Source organism: Bicyclus anynana, chromosome 11, assembly GCF_947172395.1.
Source record: "Bicyclus anynana chromosome 11, ilBicAnyn1.1, whole genome shotgun sequence".
Classification (NCBI taxonomy): Eukaryota; Metazoa; Arthropoda; class Insecta; order Lepidoptera; family Nymphalidae; genus Bicyclus; species Bicyclus anynana.
Window position 1 is genome coordinate 7,153,582 of NC_069093.1, and position 25,877 is coordinate 7,179,458.

The following is a 25,877-nucleotide window of genomic DNA, read 5'->3' on the forward strand; positions in this document are numbered from 1 at the left end:
AACGCTCAAAACATATTGATGTTAGGTATAATTTTATAAAAGATTTGATTAGTAGTAATATATTAGAAACTAAATACCTATCAACTGCTTGTATGCCTGCTGATATATTGACTAAGGGGTTGTCGGGAGTAAAACATTATGAGTTCATGCAAAAGCTTGGGATTGTTAAATTATAATTAATATCTGGTCTTGAGATAATTTAAGATTTTGTATTTTTTGATATAGTGGGGGTGTTACAGATGATATCAAAAATATTAATTGTTTCTAAACTTTTATGTCATTGTCAAAGTATAATTGTTAAAATGTCAAACTGTCAATGTCAAAATAAATAGTACGATCTGAACCGCCAATGTGCTTTTATTATAATTGGTTAGCCTATAAAGCTTTGTATTAAGAGGTTACGGATTCGAATCCAGGAAAGTGATATGAAATATTGAATTTTTTCTTCCAAAAAATTCTTAGCTCACTGATAATGAGATTTATGCTGTCAACCCAGAACTTGGACCTTGTCATCCAAACACAAGTTAATATCACTTGGACATACGAGGTGAACCCCAATAAACTAATTCGCATTAAATAATTTACTTATTTAAAATCTATCGTATTATTAAAAACACAATAAATAATGTAATTTTTTTAATATAAAAAATACGATATGGAAGTAAAAAAGTTAAAATTGTTTGTAGTTATATTTCTTTAAAACAAACAAATATCTTGCTCACTGTTTTATCAAAGACATAAACGAAACGCCAGAAATAAATCTCTATATTCACAGAGATGAAAAACTTTAATTTTACAAAGGTTTATAAGTTGAAGATTGAAGATTTTTAATTAAAAATACGGCGATAAAGTCTTCTCAAGTCTGTTATAACACTGAGCTCGGTTTGTATATATACGAGTCTTGTTTTTAGAGTTCCGCACCTAGAAATAAAAACGGAACCCTTTACTTAGTTGTCCGTCTGTCTGTACGTCTGTCAATGCAAATATAGGAAACAACACAAAGTGTTTGTCTGTCTTTATATCAAAATTCATTTTTTATTTTTATTTATTTATTTATGGAGATTACCAAATAAAGTGTTATCATCATTAACAACCCTTATTCGGCTCACTGTTGAGCACGAGTCTCAGAATGAGAGGGGTTAGACCTTAGTCCACCACGTTCGTCAAAAGCGGATTGGGAGACTTCAGTCACGTAGAGAAAGAATTAAAACAGTTGATGCAGTCTAAGATGGAAACGAGCTAACTTGTTAGGAGGAGGATGAAAATCCACACCCCTTTCGGTTTCTACACGGCATCGTACCGGAACGCTAAATCACTTGACGGTACGTCTTTGCCGGTAGGGTGGTAACTAGCCACGGCGAAGCCTCCCACCAGCCAGACCTGGACAAATTAAGAAAATCTCAATCTGCCCAGCCGGGGATCGAACCCAGGACCTCCGTCTTGTAAATCCACCACGCATACCACTGCGCCACGGAGGCCGTCAAAAAGGTGCATGCATCGCACCCAATTCGAACCTACGCCCTCCGAATCGAAGGCAAACGTTAAATCCACTAGGCTATCACAGCCCTTAAATAAAGTGTGATACCTATCTCCTAAAGCTGTGAAAAAATCAAACAAAAGTTTGGTTCAAAACGTAACAAAATAACTATTTTCATTTCGTGATTATCACGCATTTTGATACTTACAAAGAAAACAATATCTTATACGTTTCTACCCGATGACTAGAATCCTGAAATATGGCTCGAAGTAAAAATATTGTTTAGCCTTATGCAAACATTTTTATAAACAATAAAAATGTTTAACTTCCTGTTAAACATTTTTCAAGATAAGGATCTATAATCTCAAAATTCGATGTAACGTCAAAATATTCCAAAACTAAAATAATCTGCTCATTGACAGATTTACCTACTAATAATTTGGTCAAATAATACTTTGAAGGTTACAATTCCCATAGAGCTAAAAATTAGTATGAGTATTCAGAATACTATTTTTAATGAATTGTGAAGAGTCCACATCAATCCGCTTGTAAAAAATATTGATGGCGAAAGTTTGCAAAAATAGGTTTTCCCGTTTTTCAGATAAACGGTGAGTTTTACAGCAAAAATACTTTATACAAAAATTGTAGATCATTCCATTCTCTACAAAAAAATCTATCCACTTTTTTGTGTAATAATTGTATTCTGAACATTCATACCAATTTTTAGCTTAATGGGAATTATTGTAACCTTACTTCTATTTTAAGGATTAATTAGACTGGACTATAATAGATCTAATTACATATATTAAAAATTCCTTAAGGACTTTTACTAGTTTTACGCTAATCCTCCCCAATAAAGCTACTTATCGATAGTTCGCCCCTGATAAGGGATGATATTGCAATAAATTCTATCGTCTAAGCCTTGGGGTAGTATAATTAATAGAAGTCTTTAACCTTTACCAAAAACTTTATGGCACATTACACCGTAATTCTTCCCCTGATATTAAATTAATATAGATGGTTGATTTTACCGTAAACGTCCTAAATATAAAACATGTAAATCATGGTATTTCAAAATTACTTGTGATTTTTTTTTCTAAATATCTATTTGTTCGAGGGGTCAAGGTTTTGTCTTGTTAATAGGTATTATTATAACACTTATATTATTAATTGAAGAATTTTGTACTAATATAGAGTAATTAAAAAAAAATATCTGTAAAAAGATTATAAAAATAAGGCTATTGTTTTCAAAACAAAAAAGTTTTACATTGTGCGGTTAGAATTCTACTAATATTATAAAGTTTGTATGGATATTTGTTACTCTTTAACGCCGCAAGTACTGAACCGATTTGGCTGTTTTAAAACGAAGATAGATAATTTTTCATCCCAGAAAAATCCAAGGTTCCCGCGGGATTTGTGGAAAACTGAATTCCACGCGGTCGAAGTCGCGGGCGTCCGCTAGTTATTGTTATAGGATTTCTGTAAGTTGACAAATTCAGCTCCACATTGATCGCCTCTACGAAAGCTGTCCACAAGATTAGGTTGTCTTAGTTGTGTGCCGGGTTGCTCTAGTGAGCTAAAAACTTTAATCTGCTAACAGTAATCCACACTTTTATAATTATTATAAATGCGTAAGTGATTTTGCTTGTTACGCTTTCAAGCCTACACCACTAAACTTTAAATATTCTTTCATCAATTGCAAGCGACATTATCAGCGAGTAAAAAAGGTTATAATTATATCCCCATATTCCCAATGGAACGGGAACTACACGGGTGCAATCGCAGGGCGTCCGCTATTAATAATTTAATTTTTATTATCAGCCTGTATTAACGAACCACCACAGTGACAGACCTCCCTCAATAAAGAAGGGGGGACATGGAGCTTAGACCCACCACGCTACTCCTAAGCGGGTTGAGGGGATTAATCCTATATAGCGGTCACTATCAGAAGGAACTGGACAGACCAAGTAAAAACCGCTCTCCATGGATCGCTCCACGAATGTGCTAGGAGAGCCACACTCCGGGAGGAATGGCGACGTATAGTGAGGCTTGCCACCGCACCCAAATGACGACCACGACCACTTCGTCAAGCGTGTAACGACAAAGCAGAAGAAGAAGAATCAGAGGGAACAAACGCCTAATGTGCTCTCAGACACAGAGGTGTAACACCGCCAACTTTTACCTGAGAATTATAAAAAACAGCTCCGCTAGTAAGTTGTATCTTTTTTTTTTCATAACTTACCCTTTGGTTCCATCGACAGTGTCCACGTCGTCTAGGTGCTGGTTGAGGGGCGACGCCAGCGGCTGGGGGCCGAAGAAAACGTCGTCGACGTCGGCTTCGTCGTGCGCAGCGCTCGGCGACGATCGAAACGAACGGGACCACTGCGCCGACGTCGACTGACGCGACCGTCTTGTAACCGCCTGTTGGATAAAGAATTTACATTTTCTAGTAAAGTATCTGTTATTTCAACCATTTCAATATTGTAATGTATCTTATTACGCACATGTGCCGTAATGTAAATTGTAAAGTAAAATGCACATGTGCTAAAATGTAGATAACCTTTATCATTCGTCTAAAAACGAACGACACGTTTTTAAACCTTAGCAAAAAGTTTTTATGTCAGAAAAGTGCTCAACATTTTATGAATAAAATTAATTTTGTGAGATAAAATATAAAAAAAAAATTTAATTATTTTAATTTAAGAATTTTGACAATAAATGACAACCATTTATCTGTAATAGAAACGGTTGTAATTTTCAACTTAGATACCGCTATTACATAATTAAATCATTCTTTAATAGCATTAGAATGTGGTATACAGTGTGCCAAACTTAGAGTCTGTAAAGTAAGCTAAGTGACGTCATTCTAAATCCAATATGGCGAATTCATAAGTATAACGCACCATTCCTAGGACAGGTACAAAGCGGCTAGGCTAAATTCCAATACCTCACACGCACTTCTACCATAAAAGAGTATAGTTAGGTAAATCTTAGTCCATAATATAGGTAGGTACGTATAGTTAAACTTATACTTAATCGTTAATGTTGTACTAAAACGTTAGTATTACAGAGTAAAAGACTCACTAAGTTAGTATTAGTTATAGTTTTGGTTTTTTTTTATTTTATTTTATTCTATTTTCGAATTGTATGTTTATAAACGGACGGCCGTGTGGCGCAGTGGGTAGTGACCCTGTTTTCTGCATCCACGGCCGTGGGTTCGATTCCCACAACTGGAAAATATTTGTGTGATGAACATGGGTTTTTTCCAGTGTCTGTGTGTATTTATACATTATATAAGTATTTATAAGTAGTATATAAATGTATATGAATATTATAATATCAACTATCTTAGTACCCATAACACAAGTTGCTCTGTATGCTTACTTTGGGGCTAGATAGTGATGTGTATTGTTTAAGTATATTTGTTTAAGTATAAATAACAACAAAACCCAATATTCCATAACTCCAAATGCATACAAATGATAACATAAAAACGTTTTTGCAATTCATAACAAAACAGTACTGGTATATTTTTGCGCAGACAAATTTACATCACACTCCATTGCAGAACATTCCCGCACGAGTATAAAAGCCGTAAATTAATATAAGCATTCATGTAGTTACTCCCCGTAAATCCATTTTTAAGGCTTACCGCTCTTAAGAAAAGGGGCTGTATTTCCCACAGTTCCTTTCTGGGATATTGCCACGACCACGGACTATGTTATTTACGATGCCATAACGCTCGACTCGATCCCTAAAGACATCGCTTTTATAATTTATAGCACGGAAATATGGTAGCCTAATTCGTCTGTCGCATATTTTGGAGACCACTAAAATGAGAAATTATTAGGGGGTGTGTTCGGGGGGCGACGTATGCGGTGCACCCCTTTTGTTTTCCTGATATTTATGCAATTTGGCGCAACTTGGTACGAGCAGAATTCCTATGATTTGTGTTGTCAGTGTCTAGTTGTAATGGGCTATTCACAAAAGATAATAAAGCATTAATTATTTAAACAGGCATAGATTAAACTCAACCGTATCAAAATTTATCTCTAATGTTGTTTATGTGTAAGATAAAGTTACTCTTTATTTACGTAAAGTTTTGAGGTTTCGTCAGTAGATCATATACTTAAAAGTACCTACCTAATATAACAATTAAAATACCTAATATAAAAATAAAAAGTAATTAGATATGTAGTTAAAAATCCAAATCATCCGGCACGTTTCCAAAATTTTCTTTCTTGATAATTGATGATAATAAATACGAATTCCGAAAAAAAATACTAAAAAATCATTAATTACATTACAATATTTATCTCTTATTTATTTATTTATCCTTTTTTAATATAAATAAAATACAAAATAAAAAAACAGTTGCGGGACATTTGAGTGCCCAAGCAACCCGTGGTCAGGATTCCAGAGTGAGGAACCTCCTCACAATACGCGCCGTCTCAAGAATTACTGGCTTCTGTATCCGACCCTTGATCCAACAGTTTAGCGGAAGCTTCATTATAATTATTATTATTGCAATTAGAATATTATTCATTCAATTAGGTACTTTAATATTATTTCCTACTTACTTACTTACTTAATATGTAACTAACCTACAGGTTTATATCAAATCACATTCTTTTAAACGCTATCTCGCATTCTGTAACGAATTAAATCCAGATCTCACTTAGATCGATATCACTAGCATTACATAAAGAAACGCTCAAGCGAATTGGAATTCTCCAGTAGTTTGTAAGGAGTTCAACGCTCTTACAAAAGACATTACCTCAATTTAGATTCCGACACTCGCAGCATTATCATAACATTGTTCCAGAAATCGAATAGAAGCTCGAACGAGTAAACTACACACCTTGTGTTTGCCGCTCTTGTAAGTAAGAGGAAAACCGTAAAATAGAATAAGGTAGGGAATTTATTTTTAGAAAGTGGTATCATTATTGGAGGTTATATAGCTCCGTGAATGAATGAAATATACTTTATTGTATACCAAAAATAAATAATAGCAAGGATGAACTTAAAAACTAATGTACAATAGGCTAGTTGACATTTTTTATTTAATCGTCTTAAATAGTTCATTATCGCTCTACTAGATTGAAACTTATTTTTTTCGTATTTTTTGAGACGTTTAAATGAAAACCACACGAAAATTATAGTTTTTAAATGTGTATTAGGACAGTGCGAGCCTAAACATCTGTGGGCCAGTGACGGTCTATATTTCAACTGTTTCATAACTTCAATATATAACAAATCCCCACTTGTAGTTTAAAAAAGACACAAGAAAAGAACATGTCCTACATTGCGTTATCGCGTACCCTTGAACCTGAGACACGGCAGTTAAGCCTCATTTGAATGTAACCATACCCTTCAGACAAGCGTGAGCGAAGCCTAGAGGCAGCAAAAGACATGGTACTAGTAACGTGTCGAGGCCGATGCTTTCCACCAGCTACACCTGAACCAATTAAGAAAACCCCAATCGGCCCTGCCGGGGATCGAACCCAGGAACTCCATCTTGTAAGTCGTTTGAGGCTTTGAGTTACACGTGTGTTATAGTTAATTCGCATGATCTCGAAGTATGCACATTAGCATATTCAGAATTATAATATTAAATGTTCTTACTCAATTTCCAACACACAAGAGAAAACATTAACGTAATATAGAAAATGTTTACGAACAAAATGTTTGAAAAAAAAAACAATTTCATAGCAAGTATTCTAATTAGGTTCTTGGAAAATTACGTCATAATGTTGCTTGCGATACATACTAACGGTTTTTCCTTTGATAATACAATTATGCAGTTGAATTTTTTATTCTAATAACGGTTCGATCGAAGAGTCGTGATAGCCCAGTTTATATGACCTCTGCCTCCGATTCCGGAGGGTGTGGGTTCGAATCCGGTACGGGGCATGCACCTTCACCTTTTCAGTTGTGTGCATTTTAAGAAATTAAATATCACGTGTCTCAAACGGTGAAGGAAAACGTCGTGAGGAAACCTGCATACCGGAGAATTTCTTAATTCTCTGCGTGTGTGAAGTCTGCCAATCCGCATTGGGCCAGCGTGGTGGACTATTGGCCTAACCCCTCTCATTCTGAGAGGAGACTCGAGCTCAGCAGTGAGCCGTATATGGGTTGATAACGGTTCGATGCAATCGCCTTTGTAAAGCACTTTACAACTATAACTTTAAATCATATAATAAAGAACAAAATAAAAAAGTTTTCGCTTTTCAGTTTTCATTAAAATAAAAAAATAAATAAATAAATACGCAGGTTCAAAAATATTCAAAATTCATTTATATCAAGTAGGCTTAGTTTACAAGCACCTTTAAACGTCAAGTTTGACTTTTTGTAGACTTATACTACATACCAAGTCTGGTATCCCATCTAGCTTCTGTTTTATACGACGTAGGTGTCTTCAAGTCAAGAGTATACGTAATAAGCGCCTTCCAGTCAATCACGTTTTACCAAAGACAGCAACCATCATTTGCCATCTCCTCGTATTAAAATCCTGATGAAAATCTTATATATTTGGTAAATAATACCCTTACAGAGTCCTAGTTGACTAGCTCTTTATGTAAATCTACCAGAAAGTAGGTTAAGAGCTAAATGAGGCACCTGTAGCCAGCAAGTGCACGTTTATTTTGCTACATTAAAGCAATTTATGGAGTACTAGAGCTCTTACAACTTACAAACAACTTCATTCCAGTGGAGCGGACCACGCATATTACGTACCATACCTTCAGTTTTACTGAAAGCTTTTCAACCTTAAAATATCATCCGACCGTCTGTACGCTTAGATCTATAAACTACGCCACGGATTTACAGAACAAACAAACTCACAAAAAATGGCTATTTGGTCAGTTTGGACGACGTAGAAGTAGGTGCAAGAGGATTACCAGCAAAATCTCTCTATAACTTGCTTAAAAACCTCACAAGAACTGCAGCAAGTTTTATATAAGATCAGAAGTATCCAAAGCTAGTCTAGTTGGATCTTACTAAATTTGACTAGGCAGGGAGAACAACACGAGCAAAAAAGGGGAGTGTTAGTTAACTGTCAAGGACGTTCTTAACCCTACAGCATCGGTCACAAGTCCGGGAGTTTTTCTCTGTGCCACACGATGGTCCTGGCACCCGCACAGTGAATCCATGGAATGCTAAGATATTTCGCCTCATAAATAAGGAAGATTTAGGTAATTATAGTTAACCACTATTTTCCCCGATATCGAAATCGCGAACATCAGCATAGGGTAATAAAGCAAGGATCACTTTAGTAGGCAATCCGTGGCTGATACTTGAGCAGAGTAGTTGATGTCGTGTAGAAACTGAAAGGAGTGTGGATTCTCATACTCCTCCTAACAAATTAGCCCGCTTCCATCTTAGACTGCATCATCACTTACCATCAGGTGAGATTGTAGTCAAGGGCTAACTTGTAAAGAATAAAAAAAAACTTTTATTAAATAACATGTACGTCGTTAAAGAATTTGAAGTAGCAGACACCCACCCCAACCTGCATCCGGTTCCGTGGAATACGGGGATGAAATATACCTATGATACTGATAAATAACGTGACTTGCTGTTGGTAATAGAATTATCAAAATCGGTTCAGTAGGTGGGGTACCTACCTACAACCTCACAAACTTAACTTCTTTATAATATTAGTAAAGATAAACATTTCATTTTAAAAATACTATGATAAATAATAATTATGAAACGTATCTTCGTGTACGTAAATACTTAATCGGTATAAAAGGTAGAACAAAATAATTTGTTCGTTTAAATACAAATGGAATAAGCAAAATTTTATAAATTCGTTAGCATAATTTTGTTTTCCGAATTTGGCTTTAATGAGAACTCGATACCTTTGTTCGCTACCCGCGAGCACATAATATTAATTTACTTTTTAATGACTCAACAGATTTTAATAATAAATTCATAAAATAAAGTTCGCAAGGAGGTGAGTACCTACCTACTTGAAACAAGGCATCTTCAGCAACAAAATAAATTTAAAAGTGTGTTCTTGACTAAAATATTTTTTTTTTTTTATAAATTGAAAAAATTTATTTATGATAAGTAATCAAAATTAAATCAAAATAATTTTGATTTTAAAATTTCAATCAATTTCATTTGAATAAGATTTAAATTATTAAGATGCTTTATATTACCTATATGAACAAGAATTTATTTTTTAATTCGATATCAAAAGTCCTAATGCGATATATATTGACAAGGCGGATGTAAGCAATATCTTCTGCCTATTGTTATTTATCTGTATTATGTTGTTCCGTACTGGAACACAATAAAAATAAAGTATCATCTATAACCAACCTTGAGGAAGTTTCAAATGTCATTATTTTTTATAATTCTTATATGACTAATTACTGTGGGCACGACCTATAGTAAAGGAATCGTTCCATTTGAACAATATATTCAGTTACCCACAACCAGTCGAGCGGCTAACAACGCATTCCCGTTAAAATAACCATATCGCGATAAAAGGACATACTATTACTAATCTTCGTTGTGCTATCAACGTATCTATTGTGAGGTGACATATTGTGAAGAAAACCAACATATCAGCGACCTACTTCTGCCGAGAAGACGACGGACCAGGCCTGGTTCCACGGTACACTCCACTAGATTCAGGTTAGTGTCTGTAGCAGAGTCTTTTACGGAACATATGTTATTATAATATAGGGGAAAGATTTGTATTTTTGTATGTAACGAATAAACCTAATGTAACTACTGGATCGATTTGAAAAAATCTTTCGCCAAGACAAAGTTACACTATCAGGAAGTAACATAGGCTATATTTTATTCCCGGGCCGCTCCCTCGTTTGTTAATATTGTGAGTACAGATCACTTACAGTAACAACATAAGAGAGTCCGGTGAGTGTGAGCCTCGCGACACTGTCCTTCCCCGGGCGGGGCGGCACAGGCGGGGGAGGCTCGAGCGGCGCCGGCGCTGGTAGCACGTCGGGCCGCTCCCTCGTTTGCCCCCGCGCCTCTCTTGGTGCCGCACCCGATGCTCCGTACATACTGGGAAATAAAATACATTGTTATTTTAGGTAGATACAGTACAATTTTTAGGACCGACAACATCAAGCGGGAGTCCCGGGTTGCCGGGAGTCGCTGGATGCTGGCGGCCCCAGAACGTTGTATTTTGAAGTCCATACAATGATACAAGAGGCCTACGAGTATGTCCAGAAGTTGACGTCCATCGGCTATTAGTTATGATGATGATTACAATTTTTAGGCACTCATTGATGGATGGATATGGACCCGTCCAATACAAATAAAAAAAAACATTTAAAATTGTCTTGCATACACAAGCATTAATTTTAAATGTTTTCTTCATTTACTTTTTAATCGCCACGTCTACCACGTAATTCACACCTAATTTACAATAACAAACTAGATAAACGAGCAAATATAAGTTTCCAAAAAATATGTAATTGTGTTAATACTTGCTAGAACATTACATTAATTTGAATAAAGAAGTAAGAGAATGAAAATATAAAGACAACGCTATTAGTTTTCCGCGAGATTCCGAACGCTAAATAAATTGTTTTTGTTCTTATTTATTGCAATCTCTGAATGAATATTCCGCCGTATTAGTGAATGTTCCAAACTAGAACAAAGACGTAGAAAGTACATGACAAATAAGACGAAAAATAGAAAACAGATACAGTATCCCAAAAAGTTTGGTAGAAACACGAAAGAATATTGGAGTTCTACAACGCTGGGATAAAGAATTCACTTGGTATTCCGAATATGCAGAATTTCCCTGTGAGACACACGTGTAATGCGCTACGGAAAGGTGCCTGGAGCATGCTAGTGACATAGAGACTTTTTTTTATATAAAAGAAACCAATATTCTTTAGTCCTGGAGCATTTTTACAATTGATTACTAACAAGTAAAGTGAGTCACTTCATCTTGATGAGACGGTCAACTTTTTTATCTACAAAAACTCTTGATTCTGGTAGCTAACAGGGTTATTAGGTAATCTATACTAATATTATAAAGCTGAAGAGTTTGTTTATTTGATTGAACGCGCTTATCTCAGGAACTACTGTTCTGATTTGAAAAATTCTTCAGTGTTAGACAGCCCATTTATCGATTAAGGCTATAGGCTATATATTATCCCAATAGAAGCGGGCTAACTTGTTAGGAATAGGATAAAATCCACACTCCTTTCGGTTTCTACACGACATTGTACCGAAACGCTAAATCGCATAGCGGTACGTCTTTGTCGGTAGAGTGGTAACTAGCCACGGCCGAAGCCATCTCTTCGAACATCGAAAGTAGTTGGATAGTGATAAAATGTTTCCAACTATTAGCACACAAACATGTAAAAATAAAAAACATCCAAATTGAAAGTACATTTTCAGTTATGTGTATCCGTATAAAATCAACCTATATTTTTTAAGCAAACATAAATAAATGCACGAATAAATAGTAAATAAAATGTTAATAAAAGCATCATACGAGTGTTAAACTTGCAAACCACACACTTCTACCTGCACAAATATTCCGATGGAGTTTTTATTCACAAAACGATTCGATATATTCATCAGTGACCAAAATGTAAGCTTGGTGAATATCTGACACCCCTATTAAATTCTATAAACAACCGTTTATTAAAATTCACATTTTACATTTTTCTTTAACGCCTATTAACCTGTTCTATAATTCGCGCGGCCTCATTTCGTTCGTCTAAAATGCAGGTCAGGTTGGTATTAAATATTAAGCTCACATTTGCCAGGCTATGTACTGCTTTTGTAGACCGAGAGCCTGCTATATCCAGACATAACTCATTTTAGGCTGAGAGTTTTTCAGCCTATGCTTTTACCATAAATTACGGTAGTACAGTAGCCAATTATGGAGTTTGCTTGGGCCATGGTAGCTTTCTCAGGTTTCGTCCTTATCTTATTAAAATAAACATCAATTCAACTGACAAATGTCACCTACCTACTGTATGATATCCACTAAGGGTTGATGAGCACCGGTTCGTTTATGTCAACTAACATACGTCAAAGTTAGTGAATTAGTCTGCAGATCTTCAATTGTCCAAAAGTTAAACTTTTTTTATATTTTCGACAGGAAGAAATCATAAGTAACGAGTATAAGATTTAAGGAATCATGTCTCCAGTTGCCAGACCGTTAGCTTCGTGGCAACCCGTCATTAGAAATCTTTAAAATTCCCCTGAATTTTTTTTAACAGTATCATTTGAAGGGTTGCCGCGTGCTAAATGACTGGAGGATGGGGACATGATTTCTTATACTAAGCCGAGGAAAATATTAAACAATAGGCTTCATATTCGAACGGTTGTAGGCTGGACTCTTGAATCCTGCTATCTTCCAAAGTCACAGACTTAAATTCATAATTTGATGCGTTTATTAGGAATTTGGTACAGTTTAGAGGTTATTTTAGTAGTTTGGTACGAGGCTGACAAAATGTCAGATTTCCTAAGCTGAAGTAGATCTGGTTATCGCTATCTCTCAGTCTATTTATTAAAGTCACGTTTGGAGAAAAGTTACTAACAATCTCTCTCAACATTAACTCATAATGTGATATCATAATAACCTTTTTTCGAGAGTGTAATCTCTCTCGTCTCGAGTTTGTAGTCTCGAGGGGAGAAAATCGTGAGACTTGTGTTCAAACACTAGAAAGCCCGTTGCTAACCTCGATTCACATATGTGTGAGGCTACGGGGTTTTCTAGAAGAGCTCGGCAATATTTCCCATGTGCAATGCCTGCTTGACTCTTCCACACAATATGGCGGTAATATGTACTAAGGCAAGTTGCCCTAATCCCCTAATCGCAAGAGAAGCCAAAAATTACGACCCGTTCCATCTTGCTAGTGCGATGCCTGGAAGTCTTTGTCTGGAATTATGGAATAGAATTGGAGTAGCGTAGCACTATCGTCTATTCCATATTCCATCCCTGCATTTCATATTCATTCGGTTTTCTATTTCTCCGAGCAATGACTTCATTCGGTTTAGTTTTGATAAATCATACAAGGGCTGTCGCCGAAAATACATTCTTTGAGATCTACCTACCTAGTGATTTTTTCACTAGTGATCGGGAAATCTACTGTCTATATCTCTCAAAAATATACGCCATTCTAAAATAAAAGTTGTGATATTTTTACAATTCATTCTGTTATTGCCGCGTAGCAACGAATTGCGGTACGGACGGCTTCAGTGTGCGCGTGGCGTTCAAGGCGTCTACATCTCTTGTTGTGTAATTCTTTATGGGTTACTTAGAATAGGCGGGGAGAGTGACTTGAGTGGAAAAGGGGAGTGTTTGTATACAGTCAAAGGTACCTTTAACCCTACACACATCGTTCACAAGTACGTGACTTCACTCAATGTCATTCTCTGCCATTCTAGGGTCTTATTTTGGTTACAGTTTAATTTGTTAATTAAGTTATCCTGACAAGTGTTGTGAATCATAACCTTTGTTCGACATTAGTTTCCTTATATTTGTAATCACTTTTGAGTCCTATAATAATTCCTAGGATACTAATATCGATTGTAGGTAAACACGAAAAACGGTATCATTTTATTTCTGATTTGGAATCTGATACGCAAAAAAAGCCGAATAAACTGCCATTCGATGAAAACATTGTCTGAGCGTATTACTTAAAGTTATTTGATCTCCTTGCGAGAACATAAAACAGAAAACGATTTCTAAGTTCAATACTTCGTTAATAAGAATTTTTATTTGATAGCTCGCTCCGGTCCAGATATAAATGTACTTTATTGTTATAATTTATTAAGTTACGTCTGTAGTTGATACGGTTAAAGTAAAGTAGTATTAAAAGTAATTTACACTACACACAACTATAAAATTGACTCGCAATACAGACGCGTAATTTTTACACAGACTAACAAACACATAGACTATCCACAGATTAAATACATAGAATATTCGATTACTGATTGATGTTTGGCTGTTTCGTCAAAAGAAATTCTTTTTATTACAAATTTGATATAATTAAGGTTTAAATACTTTCAAATGAAACGTTACTCCATCTTTTACTAAACTACAAGTTTTTGACCGTTTTTTATGCCATTTAACTACACAAACCGGCATTTTTAGGAAACTCTTTACACGACGAAAACAATTACAACAATGAAACATCGATTCTATAGCAACAGTTTTTATAAACGCGTTAGATCATAGATTTTTAATCTTTGCCAGAGGGGTAACGGTTAGCGAGGCAGGACCTGCTATTTAAATGGTCTAAGACACGAAGCCTAACAATACTCACCTAATATCATCGTCGTCAGGGTGGTGGTCAGGAGGCAGGTCCGGCCGGAGGTCGCCGAGCGCCCGCGCCGCGTGCCTCCTCCGCCTCTCGAACCACAGCCTCCTCTGTTCCCGCTCATTGTCCCTCTGGACCCCAAAGAACGTCTGCGTCTCCCTTTTCAAATAATCCCTCACAGCGATCGTGTGCGCCCTTCGCAATCTCACGTCGTCTTCTTGCGCGGGTGGTATTGACTCGGGGGGAGGTTGGGGTTGCGACGGCGCGGAGACTATTCTCGGTGGTGATGATGGTGGGGGGATGGTTGGTGCTGGCGCTGGTGGACCTGGTGAGCTCTGGCAGGTGAGCTGCGGCGCCAGCAGACCTGCGCTCGAACGCCTGTAACAATGAAAAGGTGAAGATTAATTCAAAATTATATCAAAATCCATTTAAAAGGACTAAATACTATTGAAGAATACATAATAATGTATACTAATATTATAAAGCTGAAGAGTTTCTTTGTTTGAACGCGCTAATCTCAAGAGTTACTGGTCCAATTTGAAAATTTCTTTCAGTGTTAGATAGCTCATTTATCGAGGAAGTCTCTAGGCTATATATTATCCCCACATTCGGCAGCGTCAGCTTGTAGTATAATTCTTTAAGGCGCTTGTTTACCTCATTGATCTATTCTTATATTATGAAGAGGTAAAGTTTGTGAGGTTGTAGGAGGTAAATAATCTCTGGATCTAGTAAACCGATTTTGAAAATTCTTTTACTAATAGAAAGTCACGTTATTTGCAAGTGTCATAGGCTTGTTTTATCTTCGTATTCCCACTGGAACGGGAACGACGCGGGTAAAATCGCGGGGCGAATGTAATACGGACGGTGGTAATCACTTGGCATCTGGTGATCTGTCTCGCTATAAAAACGACTGTGCTACCACACGACTGAAGTAAAACGTAGATCCCTTCCTCTCAACGTCTGTTCACCTCGTTCGATTACATTTTTCGTAACGCACTCACCAGCTTCCCCAAGTCAAGCGGGCGTAACTTAATTTTACTTCAAAAAGGGTAAAAGAATTATGTGCGCACCGAATAAAACTAATAACCATGTGAATTATGTCGCGTAACTTAATAAAATTATTTTTTAATTATAAAACTACATCGTAGTTTTTCTTATCTCTATCATAATTATAATATTTAATACAGCCAGTATTCTTGCTACCATTCTATTTGGGCACGATTTGTATAATTATTAGGCATTACCCTATGATTCTTACTGTATTCATATTCTTTTTCAAAACAAATTCGTATTCGTACAAATTAAATTTTTTGCAGTCATCATCATGTTTAAACTGCTGCTGTACCTGGCGGCAACCAGTATTGGAGGGGGAATCTAGTCAGTGGCGATCACAATAGATCTGTAACGGTCACGTTGACCTCGACCATACAGGGACCTCGAGAAGACCTGCAGAGCCGCTACATCAAGAAGAAGAAGAAGAAGTCATCATCATCATAATGCAGCAATCAAAACAGCCGATCCGTCCAATGTTATTGGACATGGGCATCTTGCATGGACTTCCAATCACAACGGTCTAGAGCAACCAGAACTTTAAACGGTGGAGATTTCAGCAAAGGAGATGGTCTAAAATTGTATGGAGCCCAGGATCAGTCATTGTACCCTGGCGAAAATAAAAAAAATACTTTTTGAAACTATTTTGATTGAAGATTTTTGATTATACAAATCTACGAATTTACTCTAATTCTTTCGATATAATATTTTTTCTCTCCCAAGAAATGCAACACTATTATGCGTACTAATGGCGGATTGATGACGTTTTCAATGAAGTAGTTGATTTGACGTTTGCTGTCAATTGGCATGTCAATAGTTTCTTTAAGGGCGCCATCTTGATATAAGTCAAAAACTTGGGTATTAATTTTATTTATTTCTTTTTATTTAGTTACATTTATTCGCTTATTTAGATAATAAAATCCTTGTATTTTTTAAAATTTTTATGATACGGGGTACAAGAGTGGACCTCAAATGGACCATCTTCTTTGCAGTGTTACCCACACTGCTGCAATGCTCTGTTAACAAAAACTGCTATTTAATTCTCCTTGAAAGTGTCAAGCGCTAGAGACAGCAACAACAAACTAACCTCAACATTTCGAGCACGACTCTGAAGCATGTTTGAATACGGAGAGAGAACATGCAATTGATCCATTAGGAGGTTTTATGTTGGCTATGAAATAATAAGGGGACATTCACATCCTTAAATCCTATAGAATTCTGACAACTATTACAAAATTTACTGTTATGTTTTGTTATTCAGTGTATACGAAAGAATAACCGGTTTTGAATGGCATAACATGAGCTCCTTTATGATATAATATGTTTGGGTATACTGTAATCGATTACTTCTGTTCTGAACAGAACAGTACGTGTTGTCAGTAATGACTTACAGATTCGAGATTTGGCTGCTAACTATGGGTCAAAGAAGGGCTAAGAAGGCTCAAAAACACTCAGCGGGCGATGGGTCTCAGAGAAACATGGAGGATGGAAAATGGACAGGCTATCAAAGTTCGAAGAGCCGATGGTTAGGCTCCCAAGGTGCTGGAGCGGCCACTCTCACTGGAAAGCGCAGTGTTAGTCGACCCACTACTAGGTAGGCCGAAGATATCAAGCGGATTGTAGGGATCTGCTGGATGATGGCGGATCGAGACCATGACATTTGGAAGTCCATGCAAGAGGCGCATGTCCACCTGTGGACGTCCATCGGCTGATAATGATGATGATTATGTTCTGAATTTTACGATCTTCACTGTTCAATTTGTCATATCAATATCTTTTACCTAGATAAATAAATAATCAAGTTATTTCTAAATAGGTTCTTTGGATTTTTTAGCAAATTGATTATAATCCAAAATAGTTCATCTACACCACAACGGAAACAATAACGTTTATACCGGAATACAGTAATGCTGCATGGCAGAAAAGAGTCCAATGGGCGGGCAACGAACCAGTCTCGTAGATAGGATTCCTAGCCTATAAACTAGATTTTATTTAGTCCACTATACTAAGGATTCATTTACACGAGCGGCAACTGTACCGATGACTGCAGTCGACTGCAGTCGGCGACGTCTCAACGACAGCCAACGACAGTCGACTGCAGTCGGCGACGTCTCAGCAGCAGCCAACGGCACACGACTGCAGTCGTCAGTAGCATCTGCCGCTCGTGTAAATGAACACTAAGAAGTAAGTAGGTATACCTAAGTAAATCAATTTTTATCGAGCTCGTTATAGGGCCCGTTATAGCGTCGAGCGTCATCGTGAAATTGTTCGGACTGATTTGGTATTTCCGACTGCAATTCCGTCGCCGAATCAATTTGCTATAATTGGACATCAATAATTGGATCTAATCGTACTTCGAAGGATTTGTATACAAGGAAACCGACATAATACGGGCTTTTTGTATCTGCTTTAGACCTTGAAGGCTATTCATTAATGATTTTCAAAAATTCGTTTATTTCATAATTTGCCAAGTTTGTCAAAAATGTTGGATCGTATTTATTGTTCTTAATGATGCCATGGTGGGTTCACATATAAGAGGTGCAAAATTCTATCTATAGCAGGTTTCTATGCGAAATCATACTAGACCGCTTACTTGCTTTAACGTTTTTGCCTGTATCCACGGCTGACGCCTACTACATGACTAGGTTCTAAGAAAATGTATTTTAGAAAGAAAGAAAGAAAGAAAAAAGCTTTATTAAAGAATTATGCCACACAACACAATTTTAGCAGACTCAGAAAATATTAGAAAAATAAGAAAATTAACATTCACAACATTTGTCTGGACAACTTAATTAACAAATCAAACTGTAACCAAAATAAGACCATAAAATGGCAGAGAATGACGATGTTGTGTGTAGGGTTAAAGGCGCCTTTGACAAATATCTAACATTCCCCTTTTCCACTCAAGTCACTCTCTCCGCCTATTCCAAGTAACCCATAAAAAATTACACAACAAGAGAACTGGACGGCTCGAACGCCACGAGCACACTGAAGCCGTCCGTACCGCAAGTCGTTGCAACGCGGCGATAACATGTAGAAAATATAAAATTGTAACCAATCAGGGAATTGTACCCAGCTATTCAAACAACAGCATTACAAACTGCGACAGAAGAAAAACGGGATCAAAATAAATCTACATATGTCATTTATTATTTATTCAAGAATTAGCAAACTGAAGTGGCAGTGGGCGGGCCATATCTGTCGTAGAACAGATGGCCGCTGGGGCAGACGTGTTCTGGAGTGAAGACCACGTACCAGCAAGCGCAGTGTAGGACGCCCTCCAGCTAGATGGTCCGACGACATCAAAAAGGTAGTGGGAAGTGGCTGGATGAGGAAGGCGGAGAATCGTGTGTGGTGGCGCGCTCTCGGAAAGGCATATGTCCAGCAGTGGACGAATACAGGCAGTTGATAATGTCATTAAGCGACTTCAAAAAGGAGGAGGTTCTCAATTCGGTCGATATTTTTTTTTTATGTATGTACACCGATTACTCAAAGACGCCTGGATCGATTTCAAAAATTCTTTTTTTGTTTGAAACGGTATAGTTCCCATTTGGTCCCATTGACATCATGTCAAGATCTGATGTCCATCTTGAATTAATACATCACCGGCTTAGCACCGCCTTCATACTGATCAGCAGGTAGAACATATGATGAAGTTATTTTTCACTTTTTAGTTTAGTGGGTACGTTTTTAGGTTTTGAAGTCGGTTGTATTTTTTTTTAAATAGAATCTTAAGCAACATTGTAACATCTCAGAGGGAATATTATATCCAAGATATAAACATACTCTTACATTAACTAATGTGTGCGGATAAGAGGTGTATTAACCTACTATTCGAGTCGCAGGTGCCCCTAGTAAACTGGCAATAATTCGCACGCAGCACCAAACGATCCACGTAAATCATGATATAACTATAGGTATGTAAGCAATGCTTTTGATAAATATTCCTTATTATTGTGCCGTAAAAGAGGCGCTCTGCCTGAATAATGGATTAAGGTTTCCCACACGTATGCAAATGGGAGTTACTTAGCGAAAACTTCAAACCAAAATTCGTGTTGTTTAATCATTATCAGCCCATTTTAATGATTTTATTACATTAAACATTTAACTAGTAAATACCCGCGACTATCTTTTACCCTTAATCTAACTTTAAATAACGGACTTTCTTAGATCGAATTCTTTTTCTATCGCATACGTTGACCATTTTTTAAAAGCTATTCCTAAAAAAGGTATCGCAAACATTTTTTAAAGCTTTTTTTATTCTTTACAAGTTAGCCCTTGCCTAAGATCACAGGATTGTTTTAGAATTTATTAGGAGGATGAAAATCCACACACCATTCGGTTTCTACCCGAAATCGTACTGGGACGCTAAATCGCTTGGCAAAACGTCTTTGCCGGTTGGTTGGTAACTGAACAGCCACAGCTGAAGCCTCTCACAGCCAAAGTACTAAACTAGCTACAAAGCTAGGTAATAAAAAAATTAAAATCCCATGCACAATTTATTATATCTCAAAGGCATCAGGCAGTATTTACGATAAAAGCTCCCAGACGGTCTGTCTTCTATAAACTAGCGTCCTATTTCAACCAATTACACAAAACCTTGACCTACTAGATACGGGGTACCTAACCTACCTTCCTCGTGAACCAATTTATCTATCGGTGAAAATCGCTTAAAATCCGCTAGGTAGTTTCGAGTTAATCGCGACATAAATAATAAGTTCCAGTATGTATTAAAATTTGTCATTTTTTTAGTACTAATTTTGAAACGAAGCGCGCGAGTTGCGAAAGAGGGCTAGACGGAAAAAATTAAGACCAAAAAGTTGTAACGACACTTTTTACCAGACTGCGTAAGAAGGGTGGTAATGTTTTTGCTATAGTTGTAAGCTGTGACCTTTAGACTTGGTGAGCTCCAGGTCTAAAGACCCCAAAATACCCCCAAAACCCAAAAGACCTCCGCGACTCCAAAAGGCCCCCCGACCCCATTTACCCCCAAAACCCAAAAGACCACCCCGACCCCAAAAGGCCCCTTGGAACGAAGTTCCTTTTGATGAATGTTCGAAGATTTGATGGGATGGGATGGGAAGCGATCTCGATAGCGATAACGATATCTATAGCGATAACGATATCTATAGCGATAACGATATCTATAGCGATAGCGATAGCGACGATAGCTATAGAGAACTTCTTCTATGCGGGTTGACACCTCTCAAATTTTTTTTTATTACATCACTAGCGGACGCGCGACTTTGTATGCGTGGAATTCAGTTTTTCACAAATTCCGCGGGAACCACAGACTTTTCCGGGATGAAAAATAGCCTATAATATGTTAATCCAGGGTGTTATCTATCTATCTTTGTTTTAAATTTCAGCCAAATCGGTTAAGTAGTTGCGGCGTTAAAGAGTAACATACATCATACAAACTTTCGCGCTTAAAACATTAATAGGATTTACCAAATGTTTTTTATTAAATTATAAGTATAAAACAAAGTAACTTCAACAACTAAAGCAATTATAAACACCCTATAGGTACTATCTCCTCTATTAAACGAGTTACGTAAGCTCTCGATTCAGTTATGTTCTGAAAGTATTTCAAAAGTAACTTATTAAAGTCTTGTCTTAGATAACGTCTCAAATTCAGCCCGAGGTCTCGTTAATTCTTTTGAAAAGCGAACCTCGCGATTTTCCCTCCACGAGTTGGAACAGTGTAAGCCTTGACCCGGCGTTTTTCTTTGTGCCTCGCATATCTGCAGCCCGCATTAGGTGTATGGATATTGAGCTCGGTTTCCATATAAAATGTTGCGCCATTGATACACTCTTTTTATAGAAGAAATGTTTTTTGTGTTAAGTTATTCGGTTTGTTAATGGCAACAAGTAGAAGCAATATTTTAGAGTGTTTTCCATTACATGAAAATGTTTTTTGTTGATACTAAGATTTTTTTTTTCATAAATAGTGCAAACTCTTCAAAATACCAGCAAACAGTACCTACCTATCCTCTTACTTATAATGTTATGACTACAGTATTTTATATTGAACCGAGGGCCTAGCGGCATCGGCAGTTCCATACTGTTACTATCGCGTTAACGTAAACGCGAATTTCTAAGAAATTGAAACAGCGCCATCTAGTAGTTTCAATTCCATATAAATTCGCGTATACGCTAATGCGATTGTAACAGTATGAAAATATTGAAAACTCTCACTAGGCATACTGATATTTTGCACTCTTTCTTTGTTATTGGGCTATTTCCAAAACTAATAGTCCGATTTTGATACAGTTTTCAGTTATAGGATTGGGTTTGATTGATGCATGTTCTGAGATAGGTATTATGATTATGAGAGGTATTATGGAGACGACTCACCGTTGCAATAAAAATGTGTTTGTGCATAACTAAACTATGTAATTTATGTGAAAAATAAAGTGCATAGTACCTTTGCTCTAAAAGTTTAAAGTTTGTTGAACTTCAAACCAGTTAAGACAGCCTAGAATACTGTAGGGTTTTTTAATTATTTTAACCCCTTACAATAACGAACTCTGTACTATAAATCCGGCAAACCATCACACAAAAATAGGTGATAATATCCACTAAACACTTAAACCAAAGAAAGAATACCAAATGAGAAGCATGTTCGTTATATACAACGGTTTAGAAAGCCGAAGAACTCCCTCGCGCTTTCTCGTAACACAATAAAGCTACATAACCGTCAACTGCCTATTTCATTAGTAGATAATTAATTAGATAAGACGAGGCCTGATGTTGCGTAACTCTCCATACGGTAAATTGTGTATTATTAAATAGATGGAATGGATTATAGCCTTGTTTCGCTGTTTACTCACGTCAAGGAAATTATATCAAACTATAGACACGTAAAGCGTATAGACCACGCACTTAATAAATTAGGTAAACATTTATGCGAAGCTTTCAGTATATATTTTAGTTACTAGCGGAGCGAAGTTATTCATAAATCCCTCGGGAACAATGAATTTTTCGGGATAAAAAGTAGCCTATGGGTTAATCCAGGCTATAATATATCTCAATACCAAATTTCAGCTAATTCGGTGCAGTAGTCGAGGCGTGAAAGAGTAACAAACATTTATATCATCAAAATCATCAGTTTTCGAAAATCTCGGAAAACCATGGATTTTTTCGGGATAAAAAGTAGCCTATGTGTTAATCCTGAGTAAAATCCATTACAAATTTAAGTTAAATTGCTTCTGTAATAGCGGCGTTAAAGAGTAACAAACATCCAAACATACATTCAAACATCCATACAAACTTTCGCGTTTATAACATTAAGGATTGAGCGTTCAAAAACGATTTAAAGGTTTAAAGTTTATATTTAATAACGATTTTTTATAGAAATATAGAAACTGCCTTGTTGGTCCATTAGTTAATTATTATAAATACAAGGTTTTGAATTCGAATGGGCCGGGCATTGAAATTTTTTTTTGGAGTTACCTCCTTAAGAATCGATTTTTCTTATATAGCCCCCGGTATAAAAAAATATGAGCCGTAAAATTCGATGAACGAATGACAGCGTTACGTTTTTTGTGCGCAACCTAATCTGCGCACCCTTCACTCTTCAGGAGCCAGTATTGAGACGTATATAGTGTATGCTGTGAGGCTACATACACATAATTAGACAGTCGATCTAAAAGAGTAAACTCCATTCGTGCGTCGGAGCTGACACACACTTTTTTCTTTTTTCTTTGAGCAAAATTATCAAATATTTGTGTGTACCCTTTGAAGAGCAAGTTAAACCGTCACCTTGGGCTGTGAAATCTTTTTCTTTCATCCAGCAAAATTGATATTTAATAATTTAAAAAGAACACAACTGAAAGGTTGGAGGTAGATGCCCTGAACAGGATTTGAACTCACACCTTCCGGAATCATGAAAGCAGAGGTCATATCCACTGGGCTATATTCCCAAGGAAACGGAAACTGCGCGCGTAAAACCGCGCTACGTCTGCTAGTGCAAAGTAAATCGTTCGATACAACGGCCACGATATGCGAGTATCAACAAAGGATCCATGTTAGAATGTTGGCAAATAGATCGATTGGATTATAACGTTGATTCTCAATTTTCTCACGTCAGCCGTAAGAGGGGCGAGCGAGGCGTAGTGGAATACAAATACTGTGAGAAAAAATATTGGATTATCAAAACTGGTTTTGCGTGAATCTCTTTTTGGAGTTCCTTGGGGAAACAAAAGCAAAGTTGCCCTGGCCTGCAAGGCCTAGGCCCTGGTAGCATTGTTATTAAGTAATAAGAAATGTTAGGACGTTTGTAGACATACGTTAATTAACAAAAAATATTCTTAAACGTAACGTAACTTACATACATCTTGTATGTAAGTCAGACTGTTTTATGATAACTACCTATTGGTAATTGTAATTCATATTAAAGTAAAGATACAAGATTGAACTTTAAAAACATTAGTAGTAAATAGATATTTCTTTATTATTATCAGCTTATGTTAATGACTAGCGTTCTCCCGCGACTTCGTCCGTCCTGAGACCTCTTTAACTTTTTACTTTCTTTCTTTTTCGATTCTATAACGAACATACAGACAGACAGACCAAATTTTACTGATTGCATTTTTGGCATAAGTATCGATCGCTAATCACCCGTTGATAGTTATTTTAGAAATATATTTCATGTATAGAATTGACCTCTCTACAGATTTATTATAAGTATAGAATTACTACAAGGCCATCCTTCCCTCTCTAGGAGAGGGGATATGGAGTTTCAACCTACCACGCTGCTTCAATGCGGGTTGGCGGGATTATTGTGATAATATATTTCTAGTTTGCAACGATCACTATAAGGTAATTATAATGAACAATGTAGCCCAAACTCCAATTTCCCATTCTGGAGCTGAGACTTTAACGAACTTAATTGTACAAATATTCAATTGTACTAATGAAATAACGTTTCAAAACGACCACAATTTATACAAATCACAAACAACATTGCAATACATACATTGTAATGTCCTAGTTCAGTGGCTTGTTTGACAAACTGTAACTTCTAGGAAATATCAATAACAAACACGCCACATTACGGCACGAAGTTCATAAATACATCTATTAGATCATAATGTTGATTCGCAGTTCGCTCACGTATGAAGCACCGAGTGGGAATACAGTGTAGTAGAGAAAAAATACCAGTACTCTGTAGCGCTATTTTGTAACGATGTTTTATAACTCGCCAGTATGAGTTTCGAATTTAGCCCGAGGCCGCCCGAAAAATTGCTGGCTTAGGCTTGACATCGTACACGCGGACTTTAGAGCCTACAAACTCAAGAAGTCGGATGCCCAAGATCGGGCAAAGTGGGCGAGATTAAGTCGGAAAGCGGATCCCACATAGTGGGACCATGCTAAGAAGAAGAAGAAGTATGAGTTTCGAATTGTATGTCTCTCTGTCTAACACGATACTACAGATTGAAAAAGATATAGACGAATAATAAACTCATACTGTTCTTTGACAGCAATACTTAACAGTATAATATCACAGTGCACGATCAATTTAGATGATAATTTTAGTTTAAAACCCAGTGTAACGAATATTGTATAATTGGATAAGTTTTAAAACTTCGGTCAAAGAAGCTTTGAAGTCTAGTAAATTCTTGTTTTATTTTTGTGGGGCGTAATTTTTTATTAAGATAATGTGCATTTAAACGAAATAGTGTAATTTTAGTCATTAAATGCAAAATCTTACTTACCACAAAAGGCTGACGATTTTCTTTGAAATCGATCATATAATTTCGCAAGGGTAAGATCGTAAGTTAAGATTTTAATGATATTAATTTTAAAATATTTGGTTCAGGTAATCGTCTAAAATAGTCCAATTACCTATGTTTTATAGTTAGCGTATTTTGCGATCAGCTTAGCGTGCTTTCCAAGGCTTAAATTATAACGCAACCACTTTCCAGTTCTACTATTGCGAATATCATGGAAGGAAGAAAAACTCAAAACGATAAATATTACTAAGTATGAAAAGCACTAAGCAGAAAACTAATAGAATACAGAGTGAAATGTTTTACAAAGTACGGACTTTAACAAATTTCCTTGAGAGCTCT

The 25,877-nt window shown here is 36.6% G+C and overlaps 1 protein-coding gene across 1 annotated transcript in view; it reads right to left on the minus strand.

The window, feature by feature from the left end:
- Positions 1-25,877, minus strand: part of LOC112049692 (inactive rhomboid protein 1) — a 189,551-nt gene that overhangs the window by 36,091 nt on the left and 127,583 nt on the right. Inside the window, exons 2-4 of the mRNA XM_052884435.1 lie at positions 14,758-15,129; positions 10,345-10,516; positions 3,720-3,898 (exon numbers count right to left, since the gene is read on the minus strand). Of these exons, the coding sequence (XP_052740395.1) occupies positions 3,720-3,898; positions 10,345-10,516; positions 14,758-15,129 (723 nt within the window). The remainder of the gene's footprint in view (positions 1-3,719; positions 3,899-10,344; positions 10,517-14,757; positions 15,130-25,877) is intronic.